The 18,972-nt window shown below is 38.0% G+C and overlaps 1 protein-coding gene across 1 annotated transcript in view; it reads right to left on the bottom strand.

Annotated features, from left to right (window-relative positions):
* The window catches only part of CD2AP (CD2-associated protein), a 140,292-nt gene that overhangs the window by 72,080 nt on the left and 49,240 nt on the right, over nt 1-18,972 (bottom strand). Inside the window, exons 3-5 of the mRNA XM_006860532.1 lie at nt 17,363-17,516; nt 8,157-8,257; nt 1,050-1,170 (exon numbers count right to left, since the gene is read on the bottom strand). Coding sequence (XP_006860594.1) covers nt 1,050-1,170; nt 8,157-8,257; nt 17,363-17,516 — 376 coding nt within the window. The remainder of the gene's footprint in view (nt 1-1,049; nt 1,171-8,156; nt 8,258-17,362; nt 17,517-18,972) is intronic.

Below are 18,972 nucleotides of genomic sequence, written 5' to 3'. Positions count from 1 at the left end.
ATTCCACAAATTCAATTCCTCTTTTGGGAGGAAAACATCTCCTAAATTCCTAAAAGCAATTCTTGAAATAGGAACTTTAAACCTGACTTTGGAGATATTTTTCTCAATCATATTCTTGAAAAATGAACAGATTAATTTGTGTATGAGTTTATAAATAACAGCAATAAAAAAATAATGGTATGACATTTTGGCTGCACAGGCGAGAAGAGAATACACGCTGAAATGACTACGGAAAACAACCAGAAGACATATAACTCAAGAAAATAATTCAAAATTTCTTCAGTAAATAAGCCATTTGCACACTCAGCAGATCAAAACTAATTTCTTAATTGTGAAAATTAAGATGAAATATAGCTAATCATTTCTAATAAGAATACAAAAGGTTTACTTAGCACTCAAGCAGATATTAGAGAAGGAAAAATATTATCCATCTAGATATTTAGCTCACTTTAGGTCCCTTTCATAAGCAGTTTTTTAAAAGTATATAGATTAAAGTTGATAGTTCAAAATATTACACATCTAGTTATCAAATGGAGTCCTGGTGTACCACTGTGGGTTAATGCACTGGTTGGTGCAAGTCGGTTTGAACCGCAGGTTGGCAGTTCAAGCTCACCAGCTACTCCTTGGAAACCCTCTACAGGGTCGTAATGAGTCAACACTGACTCAAAGGAACTTAACAACAACTACAATTATCAAACAGGTTTGAACTGAACTTCTAACCTTAAAATTTAGCAGAGTTCAAATCAACCAAGGGGGAACCTTAGAAGACAGTGCGATGTGTCAGAAAGTCCTATTCTATGATACATATGGTTACGACGAGTCAGAAGCAACTCCATGGCAACAGGTTTCACTTTTGGTTAGCTACCAAATAAGAACAGAGTTTTACAAAAATGTTGTTTAAGGACTTCAAGTTGTTCCAACTCATAGCAACCCTGTATAAGGTTTCCAAGGAGTGGCTGATGAGTTTGAACTGCTAACCCTGTCGTTCAAATACATAATAAAAATAAGACCATATATAAAGTTTATTTAAATCAACTCAAACAGTGTACCTGAATCGTCCTGGGCTTCATGAGTATCGACATCATCTGTTACATCTAATTCTTTCACAAAATTTGAGGGAAACAGTCCCAACTTGTTGTTCAGAGTTCCGCTCCACCAGCCTTCTTCAACCTGAAAATATGCACAACTCAAGAATAATACAAAGGATTTTTAAACAAAAATCTTTCCCTATGAGAACATTAAGCTACATAAGAGAATGAGCAAAAAGTAAGTGATACAAATTAACCCCTTTAAAACGACAAGAAAACACAATAGGGAAATTTTTAATTTAAACTAAATCTAAGAGAGTTAGATTAATCTTATATGGATTTAATTATTTATAAATAGCACTTGGCAATATTTATAATAACAACTTCACATATCTAGGATATAAATAATTTCCACGAATATGTCAGATAATCATGTGTTACGTTTTAACAGCAAAGGTAGACAGCTCTATTCTAAAATTTTATTTTCTTTAAAGCATTACTAAATCTCAGTTAATCATAATAACAGTATTTAAAGTATTTGGAAATATTTAATTTGAATAAAGGTTGGTAAAAATATTAGCTTCCTAACTCCTGGTGTGGTGCTGTAGGATAAGAACTGGACTGCTAACCACAAGGTTGGCTATTTAAACCCACTACATGTTCCTTGGAAGCCCTATACAGGGTTGATATGAGTCTGAACTGACTCGATGGCACTTAACAACAACAATTTCCATACAAAATTACTATGCCTTTTACTAAATATATATATGACACAATAGTCCCTTATTTTAAAAATGCAGACACCTGGCTCTAAGCCTCCCTACCCCCTACAACCAGAAATAGTCTCATAAACCAAACTCTTTCGAAGAAAATATTTACCCTCATAAATAATGAGGTCACTTAGTTTTATAAAGCTAGTAAATCAAATATTTAATAACTGTTTTGAATGTTTTGTTTGTTAGGACTGATAAGATGATTTAATGGGCAAAATTATTTTCCAAAGAGCAAACTATTCATTTTGAAAATTCACTGAGCAGCAGAAAATACATACTAGTATGAAAGCTATGAAAAAAATGTTTTGTTTTGTTTGTTTAAAATCTAAAAATTGTTCTACCTTGTTATAATAACAAAGCATTCTTTTAATATTATCATCAAATAGACACTTAGTATATACAAGTCAGTGTTCCTTGTTAAAGACACAAATTTGAATAAAAGAAAACCCATACCCTTGAATATAACAATATAAAGGAAGATATAAAGTAACATAAAAGACACTACAAAGAAAATATGCACAACATGCTATGTCAGCACAGAGGAGAAGCTTGAAGTAAAAGGAGTTTTAAAAGGAATTCATAAAATGAAATGATCAAACCTTGGAACAACAGGGCTCTGTGATACAGGGATTGAGGTATAGTCTGAAGAGGGGAATAATACTAAGATCTTACGAACACTGGTTTCCCTTGTCTACTATTGTAAAATAGACACTTGAGTTGGATAGAAAGGAATGTCGGGAAACATGATTACAGAAAGTTTGTAAGCCCATCTTCAGCCTATAACTGACTGGAATACCTAAAAGAGGTTCTGCAACTTGCCCAATGAAATAGGCCTCTTGTGAGCCTTTGCAGTATATAGGACCTTACTTGGAATCCTGAGTCCCATGCAGAACCTTCTGAGGTGGGACATTCCCACTAAAAAGGACAAGCAGACCAGCTAGAACGACAGAAGATACATCTTCAAAGAAACATCAGCAGGTAAAACCCTAAACAAAAATGGCACTATGATTGGCTACTACAAAAACAAGCAAACTCTTTTCCAGGAAGCCATCAAGGCAAGTAATCAAGTCCCTTCAGGACAAATGCCCTCTAAGACTGAAACTCAAAGGGAACATATGAACAGGCATGTAAGCCTGCTAGTGACCACATTGGACTACAGGTGAGTGGAAGAGGGGGAAAGGTAGCAATGAAGAAATGGGTTGAGTTCAACCACATTCTACAGACTCCCACTGACCTGGAAATGAGAGAGAAAAGGAAGAACTGGTTGGTCCGAAATGTGGTGAGACCTGGGGACTCCTGAGTCTATGGACAAGGACGTAACCATGGAGGGCTAGAGCTGAGAGTGAAGCATCCAGCTGATTATGAAGTGAGGGGAGATGCACAAGAACGCCCAAACTTGCAGACAGTACCCATTTGACCTAGCCTCAATGGCTTGATAATCAGAACTCAAATAGAGGAAAATAAAAAAACAATTTTTGATAAAGAAAATGAGTGTAAGTTGCTACAATTTGATGAACTTGACCTATACTTAACAGATGTAATAGCTCAAAATACCAACTGAGAGAGAAGGAGTCTTCATATCAAGTATCAATGCTATCCCCTCTGTATACTGAGTATATAGGGACAGACAACTTAGACATTAGCTACCTAAAATGAAGGGGTGATAAAGGCCCTAAGTGACTGACTTACAAGTTTTCAACAGGGAGTTTAGTGTCAGAGTGTGCAGGGGAAGGTAGAATCCCCACTGAATACTTTTCATCTTGTCTAGCCTGGTCTGGTGGAAGAGATGGGGATAAGGTTCTTATGATTCAATAGTGAGTAACTGCTATCATGACTAATTGCAAATGTCACAACTATAAAGGTAGAAGTTTAGAAACAAAAATGGGGTAGTAACCGACTCGATGGCACATAACAACAACAACAATCTTACAGTTCAGAAACAATGGACCCTAGGACAATCATGGGAAAAGAGCACAAACAAAATGTGAGATCCTATCCAGAGAAGCAGGTGACACCAGAGTTGGAGACAGAGATGAGGACATGGAGAGTAGGAACAGCTGAGGACTCTAGATTGATGGAAAGAGAGGGATTGAGTGCTGGCAGCCAGGAGGCAGGCTTGCAGATTGGACAGTTGTTTAAATTATTATATATTTCTGAGTGTTTTTATGTACATCCCCACACCACCACCACCCACATACACAAAAAAATAGAGGTAATGGAAACAAATACTTTTGAATGATAATGCACAGAGGAGATTGTAATCATTGCAATAAAACGATGGTGTAAAGCCGATGTTCTCCCGTGTAAAGTTCACTCAGTTCACAAACAAACAAACAAAAAAATTTAAGTTAATTTTTTAAAAAGGAACAAAAATGACTGAGAAGTTGCATACTAAAGGCTGGTAAGAGTTTTTAAGAGTAAAACACATGGAAAAATTATGGTAGCAAAAGTAATAAAGGATTACTTCATGGACAATGGGCTGAAAATACAGGTTACTAAAATATAAACTGCTTGCAGGAAAAAGAAGGCAGTAAATGCAAACACTAAAGAATTTTTAGTAGACTTCAGGGGCACTGATGGGGTTATGCAGACCACACTGGGACCTATGACAGAAACAAAGGCAAACTATTTATTACCTGTACATGGAACCTCAAAATGGCAGAATTTGGGTAGATAGGATTATTTGATTATGAAATTCTTAAGGAAAATAAAGTGGTATAATGGTAAAGAATACTGACTCTAAAAATAGATTGCCTAGGTTCAAATCCTGATTCCACTGTATACTAGGCGTATGAACTTGGACAAAGATGGCTACAAGAAGATATCCTATATATAAAGCATACAATCATCTATAGCAGGGCTTCCAGAGAGTCTCTGTAAAAATTCCAGTATCTTTTAATTCCATGATTCCACAAATGTTTTAAAGGCAAGGCCCCTCATACAATGTGACTTTGACACAAAACAGTGATCTTTGTCCCTCCCCCTGTCAATCCAGGTGTCTTATGATGCATTTGCAACCAACAGAATGTGTTTAGAATAAAACTCTATCACTTCCAAGGCAAATTAAAAAAGGAAACAGCTATCAGCACATCCTCTGCAATGCTTACACTTGGAACCCTGAACTTCTCTGTGCTAAGTGGGGCAATCCTGAGGCTCTTGAGGCCTTGACACATAAGAAACAAAGTCAACAGTTCCTGGATCAGCAGTCCTAGTCTTCAAGTCCTATCACACTAGTCATGTGACTGATTCCAGCCACCTGCCTGAGGACTCCGGACATCATGGAACAGAAGATAAGATGTCTCTGCTGTGCCCTTTCTGAAGTTTTAATCCACACACGCATGAGCACAATGAAACAGTCTGGGGCTGTCATAAAACAACAGTAACTGGAGCAGGAAATTACTTATCTTCTGTGATTCAATCTTTTCATATACAGTACCAAGTCCAAACCCACTAACATTAAGCTGATTGAGTCCAACTCATAGCAACCAGATAGATACAGGGTTTCCCAAGCTTTCTGTATCTTTGTTGTTGTTGTTGCTAAGTGTCGTCGAGTCGGCTCCAACTCACGACCCTATATAGGGTTTCCCAGGATTGGCTGGTGAGCCTGAATCACTGACCTTGCAATTCAACCACCTAGCAGTCCAGTTTATTAACCAGCAATGCCACACCAGGACTCCTTCTGCATCTTTATGGGAACAGAAAGCCTCTTCTTTCTCCCAAGGAGTGGCTGGTGGATTAAAACTGTTGCCCCCACAGTTAGAAACCCAAGGCATAATCCACTACACTACCAGGGCCCCTTTCATATGTAATATAAGGATACAATTTCCTATCTCTTTGTTGTTGTTAACTGCCTTTGAGTCCATTCTGACTCATGGCAACCCTGTATGGGGTTTCCAAAGAGCAGCTAGGTTTGAACTGCTGATCTTGTGGTTTGCAGTCCAGTGCTGATCCTACAACACCATACTGCACGTTCCAATCTCACTGTTGTTGTTAAGTGCCATCAACTCAGTTCTGACTCACAGAAATCCTGTATAAGATTTCCAAAGAACAGCTGGTGAGCTTGAACTGCCGACCTTGCAGTTTAAATGGACCATGCAGTCCAGCGTGTTAACCCACAGCACCACACAAATATTTAAAGGATATAAATGTTAAGTATCGCTTCTAATATAAACACATTAAAACTGACATAAACAGAAACATTGTTATTGTTGTCAAGTGTCATTCGGTCATTTCTGCTTCATGGCGACCCTGCATAGGGTTTCCAAAGAGCAGCTAATGGGTTTGAATCGCCAACTAGCAGTTAGCAGTCCAGTGCTTATCCTACAGTGCCATATCAGGACTCTGAAACATAAACACTAGTGGTAAATTATGTTACATGCTATTAGGACACAAAAATCAATCCCTGTAACATGATATATATAGTTGTTGCTGTGGAGTGCTAGCTATCGAGTCAGTTCTGACTCATAGTGACCCTGTACAGGGTTTCCGAGGAATGGCTCACAAGTCTGAACCACCAACCTTGCCATTCAAACCAACCTTGTGGCTTGTGGTGGGGTGCTTATTCTATAGCTCCACACCAAGAATTCATATGATATATATATGCGTGTGTGTGTGTGTATCATACATATAGACATATACTTTGAAAACAGGATCCTCAATTGTCAAATAAAACTTTAATATTATCTTCAATGACAAAAGCAGAAGTATGAAAAGTTATTTTTATAATTTAAAAAATCTCAGTCTATGATATCAAAACATGGAAGAGTATCTGAATGAATTTTTTGAATACTCATACAAGACAAGGCTTGTTTTACAAAGGCTTGTTTTATTACTTCTTTACGATGCACAAGGCAAAATTCCTCCCATTTTAATGTTTCGTGCCTACAGTAAATTCAGAATCAAAGAAAAAGTTTATCTATCAACTTAGCAACTTTGACTGCATCAGACTTCATGGGGGAAAATGTCCTAAAAAGGTTAAGAGACTGAAAAAAAACTCAAATAAACAAATCAAATCCCAAGCCCATGGCCACTGAGTCAATCCCAATTTATGCAGACCACATATAAGGTTTCCAAGACTGTAAATCTTTCTGAGAGCAGACATCTGACTGGTGGGTTTGAACCACCAAGCTTGCAGTTAGCAAACACTTATCCCACAGTATCATCAAAGCTAATTTAAGAGATTCAAATACAATATACAAATATGAAGCAGCTTCAGAAAATGGAAAACTTTCATTCCTTTTTTTTTTAACTTTTTATTATGAATTGAGTGAAGGTCTCTAGAGCAGATCATCGGCTTTATGTTCAACAAACCATAAACTTTTTTAAAATTAATGATTACAATCACTTCCATGTAATATCAGTTGTCCCACTTCCTCCCTGTGACTTTTGTTTCCATTCAACCTCCTTTTCCAACACTTGTGAATTTCATCTTTTTAGGTAAATGATGCCTGTGGATCTTGAATGGTTGACCATTCCATGGTATGCATATCTCACTACTGTTGTTATCCTTATATACCTACCTGTCTAATGCTGGGCTGGAAACTGAGCCACAGAGGTGAGTTCAGATCCAGATCTAAAGGATGACCCAGTGCCACAGTCTCAGGTTCCTCCAGTCTCTTTCTGCTCAGTAAACCTGGTCTTTTTTTATAATTTTCTTAGTTTGGGTTCACACTTATTCACACACGAACCAGGACCTTCCACTGAGATCCCTTTACGAACAGTTAATAGTGATAGCCTGGCCCCAATTAGTTCCTGTGGTCTCAAGGTTGTGGAGACTGTCGCTCAAGTGGTCCATTAGTCCATTGGACTAACTGATTCCAAGCTATCTTCAATTTTCAATACTCTTCTTTCCTCCGCTCAAGGAAAGATCAATAGTTGCACTTCAGATGGCCACTCATGAGCTTTTAAGATCCCAATCACCACTCACCAAAGATGTAGAACACTGTCACTGTGGACTATGTTATGTCAATTGACCAGGTCTTCCAAGACTATGTTCCTGAGTCCACAGAGACAGCAACTCATTGCAGCAAAGGTAAATAAACACCCACGTACAAATATCCTGTCAAACCTCTACATACTTGTGGGTATACTCCCATTCTCCCTCCCATACTCATTCAGACCTATCTGTTAATCTCATTTTTGTCACTAACTTTTTGAAGTCCTCTCATATTAGGTATAGCAAGAATGTGTAAACTCTATTTCTACAGATAAATACAACCTGATATAAAATCATAAAAGATCTCATTTAAATTTACATTTAAAAAATTCTCACAGAAAAATTGTTACATAGCAATTTTCTAGATCCTAAAGCATCAATTCTAATTACTACTTTATCTCTAATACATTTTTTCCTTACCTCTTCATTAATATCAATAACATCTCCCACTTTTAGCTCCAGCTCATCCTCATTTTGTGGAACGTACTCAAAGAAAACTTTACACTGACGTTTCTTGGTCTCTAAAGGAAGAATACAATGAAAATTTAGATGTTGAATGATCTTTAAAATGAACAACAGAACCTTTATTGGCTAAGTGCAGACATTCGTAAGACTGAAATGAATGAACAAAAACAACATAGGAGCATCCTAAACAGCCAACTACAATCAGTCCTGGTTAGCTTTTGACTTGTCTATTCATCTCCAAATACATTTGTATCACTAGAAATAAAATATAAGGCTCCTGGCAATGAAATCTATTTATAGATCTAATCTCACAAATTACACAAAAGCAAAATATACACTTGACAATTCTGAGGAGAGAAATACAAGCAATAAAACACATGATTGGTAGAACAAATATATCATAAATCTTCCAGCTCTGTGATTTTCAGACTATTTCTTAAAGTCTAGAAAAAATTAAAATGTATTTGTTTTAAAGAATATCTGAGATAAAAAGAGACAAAATCTAAGATTTATTATATCTTCTCTAACAGCTATGTTCTGGCAGATAAAAATCAAGCTCACATTGATGAAGATTCCATTTTTACTTTAGCTGTTCACACAAGCTTCACTTATTCAGACAATAATCATTCTTCCTGAGCTGCACTTATACAGTGGCCGCAACAATGGGCTTCAGCACAGCTCTGGTTATGAAGATGGTGCAGCACTGGGCAGTACCTTGCTCTGCTGTACACAGAGTTGCTGAGTCAGAACAGACTAAATGGCACCTAACTACAACAGCAAATGTAGGATTCTAAAGAGACTGTTTTTACTAGCTAAGAAGGATAACCCTAAGAAGTAAACTAGTTAAGTACAATGTCATTTCATGAATCCATGGTCATAAACATCTCCAAATGAACTTTTTACATGGTAGAGAGAGACACCATGCTACAACAGAAACAAATCACTGGAATGGAAGTTAGAAGACTTCCCTCCTGATAACATGTCCATTCCTGATAACATGTCTCCTTCCTCATAACATGGATAAAGTATGCGAGATGAAAGTCTCACTCACCATTCTGGCTTCTAAGAATCATTCTGGCTGTACTTCTTTCAGTATATATTTGTTTGCTTTTCTGGCAGTCCATGGTAATTTCAATATTCTTTTCCAACATGAGAATTAAAATGCACCTATTCTTCAGGTATTCGTTATTCATTGTCAAACTTTCACATGCATATAAGGCTATTGAAAATACTATGGCATGGATGAGACACACCTTAGTGCTCAAACTGATAACTGTGCTCATAAGCATTTTAAAAGGTCCTGTGTAACAGATTTGCCTAATACAATCCGTTGTTTGATTTCTGGACTGCTGCTTCCAAGAATGCTGATTGTAGATTCACGCAAAAGGAAATCTTTTAGCAACTTCAATCTTTTCTCCATTATCATGTTATTTATTGGTCCAGTGTTGAAGATTTTTGTTTTCCTTACATTGAAGTGCAAGACCAAGACTACCCGGGACTGTGGTCTTAGATCTTCATCAGTAAGTATTTTAAGACCTCTTCACCTACAGCAAGCAAGGTTGGCTCATCTATATAATGTTGTTGTTGTTAAGTGCCATCAAGTCAGTTCCGACCCATAGCGACCCTGTACAGGGTTTCCGAGGCTGTAAATCTTTACGGGAGCAGAAAGCCTCATCTTTCTCCCATGGAACAGCTGGTAGTTTCGAACTGTTGACCATAAGGTTAGCAGCCCAACTCGTAACCACTACACTACCAGAGTCTTTCTTCCTCCAATCCTGATGCCATATTTTTCTTCATATAATCCATCTTCTCTGATTATGTGCTCAGTACAGACTGAATAAGTATAATGAAAGAATACAATCTGGGCACACAACTTTCCTGATTTTAAACCATTAAGTGTCTCCTTTTCTGTTCAAACAACTGCCTCCTGATGTGCGTACATGTTCCTCATGAGCACTATTAAGTGTGCCAGAATATTCATTTGCAACATTGTCCAAAGCATGTCATGATCCACACAGTGGAAAGCCTTTGTATAGTCAATATAGCACAAGTCGATATCTTTCTGGTATTCTCTGCTTTCAGCCAAGGTCCATGTGGCATCATCAGTGATATCCCTCATTCAAAATCCTCTTCTGAATCTAGCTACAATTCCAGGTAGTAGAATTATTTTCAGCAAAATTTTATTTGCATGTAATATTAATGATATATTGTTCAAAGATTTCCATATTCCATGAAGTGGCGGGCTTATAAGCTTTCACAGGTGTGCTTTGTTTTAGAATGAGGCGCAAGGCAGAATCCTCACTGACTAATTTCCTTTTATCCAGATGGATTTGAGGTGTGAGGGGTTTAGGGATGATGCTGACAGGATTTTATGATTTCAAATGTGAGTAATTGTCAAACTGTAATTACAGAGGATGTGTAACTAAAAAGAAGTAGTAGTTAATCTTTCATTTCAGAAACAAATGGTACCAGGACCATCAAAAAGGTAGAGCATGAGAGAAGCTTGGAACCCCTGCCTAGAAAAGCAGCAACAGCAGAGGCAGTGACATGGAGAGATAAAGCAGCTTCCAACTCCAAGCCCGTAGACTGAGCCAGGCTGTGTGCCTATGAGAAGGCAGGAGGCTGGCTTGAAGAATGGGCCCTTTGGACATTTAAATAAATATATTTTTTTGTTTTGTTTTGCATGTGTGCAACAAATATTTTTGCTTTCTTAATTAGTGACATAAAGATGTCACTAAATGGAGCCAGTGCACTTTTGGTTATACATGTTTTAGTTATGCTAGGTGCAAGTATGACTTTACAATTGTCTGTACTGGAGATTATGCACATAGCTTATAGGTTTCAAGTTGACAAGGGTGGACTGTAACAGGGTTTTGTGTCAACTTGACTAGGCCAATATTTCCAGAGGTTTAGCAACTGAGATGTGCTTATTCCTATGGTGATGAAGCCATGCATAGTTAACTATGGTAAGTGGCTATAAACTGACAATCAATTGAAGAGATGCTCCCCTGGGAGTAGCCTACTCCCAATATAATAGGCATGCAAGAAAGGTTCTCTCTTTCTTTTCCACTGGGAACCTAGGACTCTGCAATTGTAAGCCATTTCCTTGATCATAAACTCTCTCTCTACATTAATATGCATGTTTCACAGGATTTTCTTCTCTAGAAAACATGGCCTAAGACAAGGATATAACCATAACAACTATGCACCCAAAAAGAGTCCCAAAATATTGACACAAGCACAGAATACAGTAGAAAATTTGAGCACACTGATAACAAAAAGAAGAAATTGAACAGGGCATAAAAAAAGCTCCCAATTTTTAAAAGTTCTACAGACGGCACTTAACAACAACAACAACAACTATTTATTGTATTAATGGCAAAGTTATTTTTTTTAAAAATTAATATCACAGAAAGCAACAAATGCTGGCAAGGTTGTAGAGAGACTAAAACCCTCATGCACTACTGGTAGGATTGTAAAGTGGTACAACATTGTGGAAAACAGCACGGTACCCTCTCAAAAAGCTGTAAATTGTAACACCATATGGTCCATGCACAGACAGATACATGCACATCTGTGTTCACTGCAACACTATTCACAACAGCAAAAAACATGGACACACCCTAAATGTCCATCCATGGAAAACTGAATAAACAAAGTATGGCACATAAATACACCGGAATGCTACACAATACTACAGAGTAATGATGAATCTGAAAAACATCACAGAGCATTTATGAACCTAGAAAACATTCTGCTGAGTGAAATCAGTCAAATTGCAAAAGCACAAATATTGTATAACACCACTACTAAACATCAAGAAATGACTTCCACACAAAAAGAAACATTTGTTGACTGTTATCAGGGAGAGAAATGGCAGCGCTTCTCTTGATTTGCCACCTACTCTCTCCCTACCTGCTAGGGGTTATTTTTGTCAACACAACATGTTTTTTTAAAAAAGTGACACTGTGAGCCTTTTACAAATATATCTCACAGGGAGAGGTCATGGTTGGCAAATAAGCATAGAAGCTTTGTGTTATTTACATAAAAATACAGCAACTTGGGAAAAGGAAATGATTAATATGCAATAAGAGCAAAGTCAGCACATGGCCAACGGCAAAAGAAGTCACTGGAAGATACAGAAGAGTAAAGGACAACAAAGGGAAATACTAGTCTACACACAATAGTAGGTAGACATAAGCCCGCCAGGTGCACCAGACAGACTTCTGGTGTGGCATTGTAGGATCAGCACTAGGCTGCGAACCACAATGTCAGCAGTTCAAACCCACCAGCTACTCCTTGGAAATCCTATACAGGGTTGCTATGAGTAGGAACCAACTCGATGGCACTTAACAACATGAAAGCAGAAAAGATGTGAGAAAGCAAATAGAAGCATACCCACAAGAATATATACGTATGATGTTGTTGTAGTAAGTGACATCACATCTGTGTAGACTCATAGCCACCCTCAATAGGATTGCCAAGGAGCAGCTGGCAGGTTTGAACTGCCAACCATGTGATTCAAAGTCCAGTGCTGATCCTACAGCGCCACACCAGTACGGATATATGGATATGTTGTTGTTGTTGTTGTTAAGTGCTTTCGAGTAAGTTCTAACTCATAGCAACCCTGTATAGGGTTTCCAAGGAGCAGCTGGTGGGTTTGAACTGACAACCTTGGGGCTCAAACTGACCTCACAGCCCACTGAATTATCCTGCAGTGCCATACCAGGAATCCATATATAGGTATTTTGTTGTTGTTGTTAAGTGCTGTCAAGTCATAGCAAAGAATACTTCTACAACATATGTATTTATGCTACAAATATATGTAAGGATATTGTAAAGCATACGGGTGCAGAAGGGAGACACATTTCTGAAAACTTAGTTATAACCAAATACTATGAGCGAAGAGCTACTTGGGGACTCAGAAACACAGTCTAAGGAGAACACTAGGTAAGTGGCACTACATAGTGCAAAAAGAAAACACTCTACATCCTACTGTAGCTCAATACAATAAGCAATAGACTGAGAACCACAAGGTAGGAGGTTTGAACCCATCACATGCTCCATGCAAAAAAGATGAGACTTTCTGATCCCTTGAAAATGTAATATCTGAGAAACCCTATATAAGGTCACTTAAGTCGGAACCCACTCAAAGGCACTTGAACAACAACAAATAGCAGCTAGGATCTTAAAAGATTACGAGTGGCCATTAAAAATTCAACTATTGGTCCCTCATCCAAAGCAAACAATAGTAAAGAAAATCAAAGAATCCGGGAAACAATTAGTCCAAAGAGTTAATGAACCACACAGATCACAGTGTCCACTATCCTAAGAACAGAAGTAGATAGTGCCTGATCAGCTCTGATCAGCATCATAACAGAAGGTCCTGGACAAAGAAGGAAAGAAAGATGGAACAAAACTCAAAATCATAAAAAAAACGACAACAGATGTACTGGGGTCTGATAGACTGGTAGAACCCCCAAGACTGTGACTCTTAAGATACCCTTAAAACAGGAACGGAAACCACCCTCCTCAGGTATCAACTTTCAACCAAACAATAGATAGGTCTATAAAGTGAATCACACCTTGGTGGTGGTGTTATTCCTTAGTACAAGTAATCATACGAGACCAAAAGGGAAGCATATGTCCCCAAACAAAGCTTAGGGGGCAGGCAGTGGCTGGAATGAAGGACAATAGAAATGGGGAGCCCACAGAGGAAGTGGTTACAATGAAATGATTGCAACCAATGTCATAAAACAAAGCATGTATAAATTGTTACACAGTAAACTAATTTACATCATAAACTTTCACCCAAGCTATAATAAAAAACTAAATATTAAAAACAAAAAAAAAAGACATCATCTTGACCAAAAGAAAAGAAGCCAAACACAAGAGAACACGTTCAAGGTTCTTTTTAACCTACTGTGACATAAAGAAGAACAGTTGTTGCCCAGTGCCAGCAGTACTTGGTATGGGCAATAGGTCTGAAATAAAGGACACAAAAGAAATAAAGGACACAAAATGGAACGATATGTTTTTATTAGCTGGGACTTTATGTGGGTGTAGAACCTTGCTAAAACCATAAAAATGTACAGAAAGGGGGTGTATCTTGTTGTATGCAAATTACATCTTAATAAAGATGGTTAAAGTCGTTTTGAATAACAATAAAATAAAACATGCATTAAACATGTATAGGGTTACCTCCTGTCAAAGACAGAAAACTTGTGAGACCCAAGCAAACAAGGCAGTCCATCAAGTGCCAGCTAAAACAGGCTTCAATTGCATATATGTTCCTGTAGCTACCTACTAAAGACATTATCTAAATTCTGTGTCTATACAGCTTAAGGCTCAGTAGACCTTGTTGTGATTAGGTGTTGTGGACTTGGTACTGACTCACAGCAACCTTATGCACAACAGAACAAAACACTGACCCAGTCCTGGGTCAACCTCACAATCTTTGCCACACTTATGCCCATTGTTGCTGCCACTGTGCCAATCCATCTCACTGGGGGTCTCCCACTTATTCTCTGACTAGCATAATGTTCTATTTCAGGACTGGTCCCTCCTGATAATATACCTGAAGTATGAGAAACAAAGTCTGGCCATCCTGGCTTCTAAGGAGCACTCTGGCTGTACTTCTTCTAACACAGATTTGTTTGTTCTTTTGGCAGTCCCTGGTGCTTACGAATCGGGCTGCGAACCTTAAGGTCAGCGGTTCGAAACTACCAGCCGCTCCGCGGGAGAAAGATGAGGCTTTCTACTCCCGTAAAGATTTACACCCTCGGAAACCCTATACAGGGTCGCTATGGGTCGGAACCGACTCGACAGCACTTAACAACAACAACAGTGCTTTTACTATTATCATCCAACACCTTAACTCAAATGCATCAATTCTTCTATGGTCATCTTTATTCCTTGTTCAAATTCACATGTATATTCGGTTATTGAAAGTACCATGGCTTGGGTAAGGTGCACCTTAGTCCTCTAACTGTATCTTTGCTCTTCAACATATTCAAGAGATCTTGAGAAGCATATTTGCCTAATGCAATATGTTGCTTGATTTCTTGACTGCTGCTTCCGTAAGTGTTGATGGTTGATCGGAGCAAAATGAAATCTTTGACTTCAATATTTTCTCCATTAATATGGATGCTATTTATTGTCCAATAGTGAGGGTTTTCCTTTTCTTTATATTGATGTGCAACTCATACCGAAGGCTGTATTCTTTGATATTCATCGATAAGCATTTTAAATCCTCTTCACAGCCAGCAAACAAAGTACCATGGCTTGGGTAAGGTATGATTCAACATCTGCATATCACGGGTTGTTAATGAGTCTTCCTCCAATCCTGATGCCATGTTTTTCTTCATATAATCCAGCTTCTCAGATTATTTGCTCAGCATACAGATTGAATGAGTATGATGAAATAATACAACCCTGGTGCACACCTTTCCTAATTTTAAACCATTCTGTGTGGCCTTGTTCTATTCAAACGCTGCCTCTTGATCTATGTACAGGTTCCTCATGAACACAATTAACTGTTCCAGAATACTTATTTTCCACTACATGGCCCATAGCTTGTCAAGATCCATATAACCAAAACCCTTCACATAGTCAATAAAGCACAGGCAAACATCTTTCTCTGCTTTCAGCCAATGATATCCTTCATTCTATGTCCTCATCTGAATCCAGCTTGAACCTCTGGTAGTTCCCCGTCAATGTACTGCACAGCTGTTTTTGAATTATTTTTGGCAAAATTTTATTTGCATGTGATATTAATGATATTGTCTAATGATTTCCACATTCTGTTGGGTCAACTCTATTTGGAATGTGCAAAATTACTGCTCTCTTCCAGTCAGTTGGTGAGGTAGCTGTCTTCCAAATTTCTTGGCAGAGATAGTGAGTGTCTCCAGTGCTGCATCCAGTTGTTGAAAGATTGCAACTTGCATTTCATCAATTCCCAGAGCCTTGTTCTTTGCCAATGCCTTCAATGCACCTTGGACTTCTTCCTTCAATATCACTGGCTTTTGACCATATGCTACCTTCTGAAATGACTGAACATTGATCGTATCTTTCTGGTACAATGATTCTGTGTATTCCTTCCATCTATTTTTGATGTTTTTAGCATCGTTCTATTATTTTGCCCATAGAATCCTTCAGTATTTCAAGTTGAGGCTTGAATTTTTTCTTTAGTTCCCTCAGCTTGAGAAATGCTGAGTGTGTTTTTCCCTATTGGTTATCTAGCACCAGATCTTTGCACATTACTTTATAGTATTTGGCTTTGTCTTCCAGAGCTGCACTTTGAAGTTTTCTATTCAGCTCTTTTACCTCATTTCTTCCAATTGCTTTAGCATCTATAAACTGGAGAGAAAGTTTCATAGTCTCCTCTGACATCCATTTTGTTCTTTTTCTTTCTTGTCTTCGTAACAAGACTTTTTGCTTTCTTCCTGCATGATGTTCTTGATGTCATCCCACAACTCTTCTGGTCTTAATTGTCAGTGTTAATGCATTAAATCATTATGCATTATGTTCATGTATTTTGAGATGATCTCTAAATTCCAGTGGGTTATGTTCAAAGTCATATTTTGGCTCTTGTTGCCCTGTTTTAATTTTCTTCAATTTCAGCCTGAACTTGCATAAGAGCAATTGATGGTCTGTGTTCCACAGTCTCCCCCCGGCCTTATCTTGACAGATGTCTTTTTCACTGTGTCTTTCCACAGATGTAGCCAATTTTATTTCTGTGTATTTCTTCTGGTGAGGTTCAAGTGTATCGTTGTCATTTATGTTGTTTAGAAAAGGTATTATAAAACACCTGAAGAAAAGTGTTAACCATTCAGCCTCTGCTAATAACTAACAAACTAACAACAGAACCTCTATTTTAATTTATAATTTCTATAGAGTAATATCAGTATAGTCATGGAAACCCTATACTGAGTCACTATGAGTTAGAACCAACTCTACTCACGTGCGATAATCATTATGCAATCAACTACATATTACTAAAAACAAGACTGGGTCAATACTGATGAATGTTGGAAATAAAATTTACTGTGGTCTGCTCTAGAAAGTATTGCTAATTTTCTTAAATTTTAATACTGTTTATATAGTAATGAAATATCCATATATTTTTTAAACACTGAATAGGAAAGAAGTTATTTACATACTTTTCTTAATGTTTTTTGCTTGTGGATGCGGCTGAATTCCTCCAGCTGGAAGTCCGTAGGTGCTTATTCGTTGTACAAGACTTGCCACATTCCCATGCCTTTCGCGTTTGATGGGTAAATTGTCATCCTTTGTTTCTGTCTCTCTCTTAATTTCCTATAAAAGGGAATATCAGTAAATAGGTCAAATAGGTTGTTGCCAAAAACTAAGTTTAGAAGTTGTTACATAAATCATAACATTAAACATTTTCAACCTTTTTCTCTGCCCAAATACATCTGAAAAATGCAACACACTTTGGTACCAGTGGCTTATTATGACTTTCTGTAAAGGGAGGTAAATAATGGGAGACAGAAATACCACCTCTGTGCCAACACACCAAGTAAACTTAAGATACAGAGACTAGCAATAATATATTGTTGAGTCAAGGGTGGCACTTTTTGTTTTTTATATATAAAGGGGTTGTTGTTGTTGTTGTTGTTGTTAAGTACTGTCAAGTCATTTCTGCATCAAAGCCACCATGTATAGGGATTCCAAGGAGCTGCTGGGATGTGAACTGCCAACCATGTGGTTAACAGTCTAGTGCTGATCCTACTGAGCCACACCAGGAGTGCTGATAAATGGGTGTTGTTGCTGCTAAGTGCTTTAGAGTCAGTTCTGACTCAGCTACTCTGTGTAAGGTTTCCAAAAGGTCCAGCTGGTGAGCCTGAACCACCAACCTTCCAGTTCAAGTTGACCTTGCCGTCTAGCACATAAACCCGCATCAAGACTCCAATAAAGGGGTTTTTGTTGTTGTTGTTGTTTTTAAGTACCATGGAGTCAGTTCCGACTCATAGCGACCCTGCACAGGGTTTTCGAGCCTGTAAATCTTTATGGGAGCAGAACGCCTCATCTTTCTCCCATTCATACTGCTGACCTTGAGGCTGGCAGCTTGACTCATAAACACTATGCTACCAGAGCTCCTTAATAAAATAAAGGGGTAGATAATAAATATTTTAGGATTTGTGGGCCACACAGGATATGTTTGAAGCACTCCTGCCGTTGTAGTACAAACACAATCATACAGCAAATGAATAAGCCTAGCTATGCTTCAATAAGGAGTCTGGGTGTGGCACTGTGGGTTAATGGGCCAGACTGCAAAGCCATCTGAACTGCAAGGTTGGTGGTTCAAGCTCACCAGGCTGCTTCTTGGAAACCCTATACAGGGTCACTATGGATTAGAACCAACTCAATGGCACTTAACAACAAGTTTCAATAAAACTTTATTTATGAATATTAAAATTTCAATTTTATATAATTTTAACTTATTACAAAATATTCCATCGATTTTTAATCATTTAGTCACTTTCTCGGCGAACAATCTTATTATCCACATTTTTGTTGTTAAGTGCTGTTGAATCCTCCAACTTCACAGAGACCCTGCATAGGGCTTCCAAGGATCAGCTGGTGGGGTGGAACTGTTGACCTTGTGGTTAGCAGTCCAGTGCTTATCCTACAGCGCCACACCAGGACTCCTAGAGAGCAGTGGTGGTGGTGGTTGTTCTGACTCATAGCAATCCTGAATAGGGTTTCTGAGGCTGTAAATTTTTACACGTGCAGAAAGCCTCACTTTCTT

The sequence above is a fragment of the Chrysochloris asiatica genome, unplaced genomic scaffold (genome assembly GCF_000296735.1).
Source record: "Chrysochloris asiatica unplaced genomic scaffold, ChrAsi1.0 scaffold00038, whole genome shotgun sequence".
Lineage (NCBI taxonomy): Eukaryota > Metazoa > Chordata > Mammalia > Afrosoricida > Chrysochloridae > Chrysochloris > Chrysochloris asiatica.
This window is presented reverse-complemented; position numbering and strand designations above follow the sequence as displayed.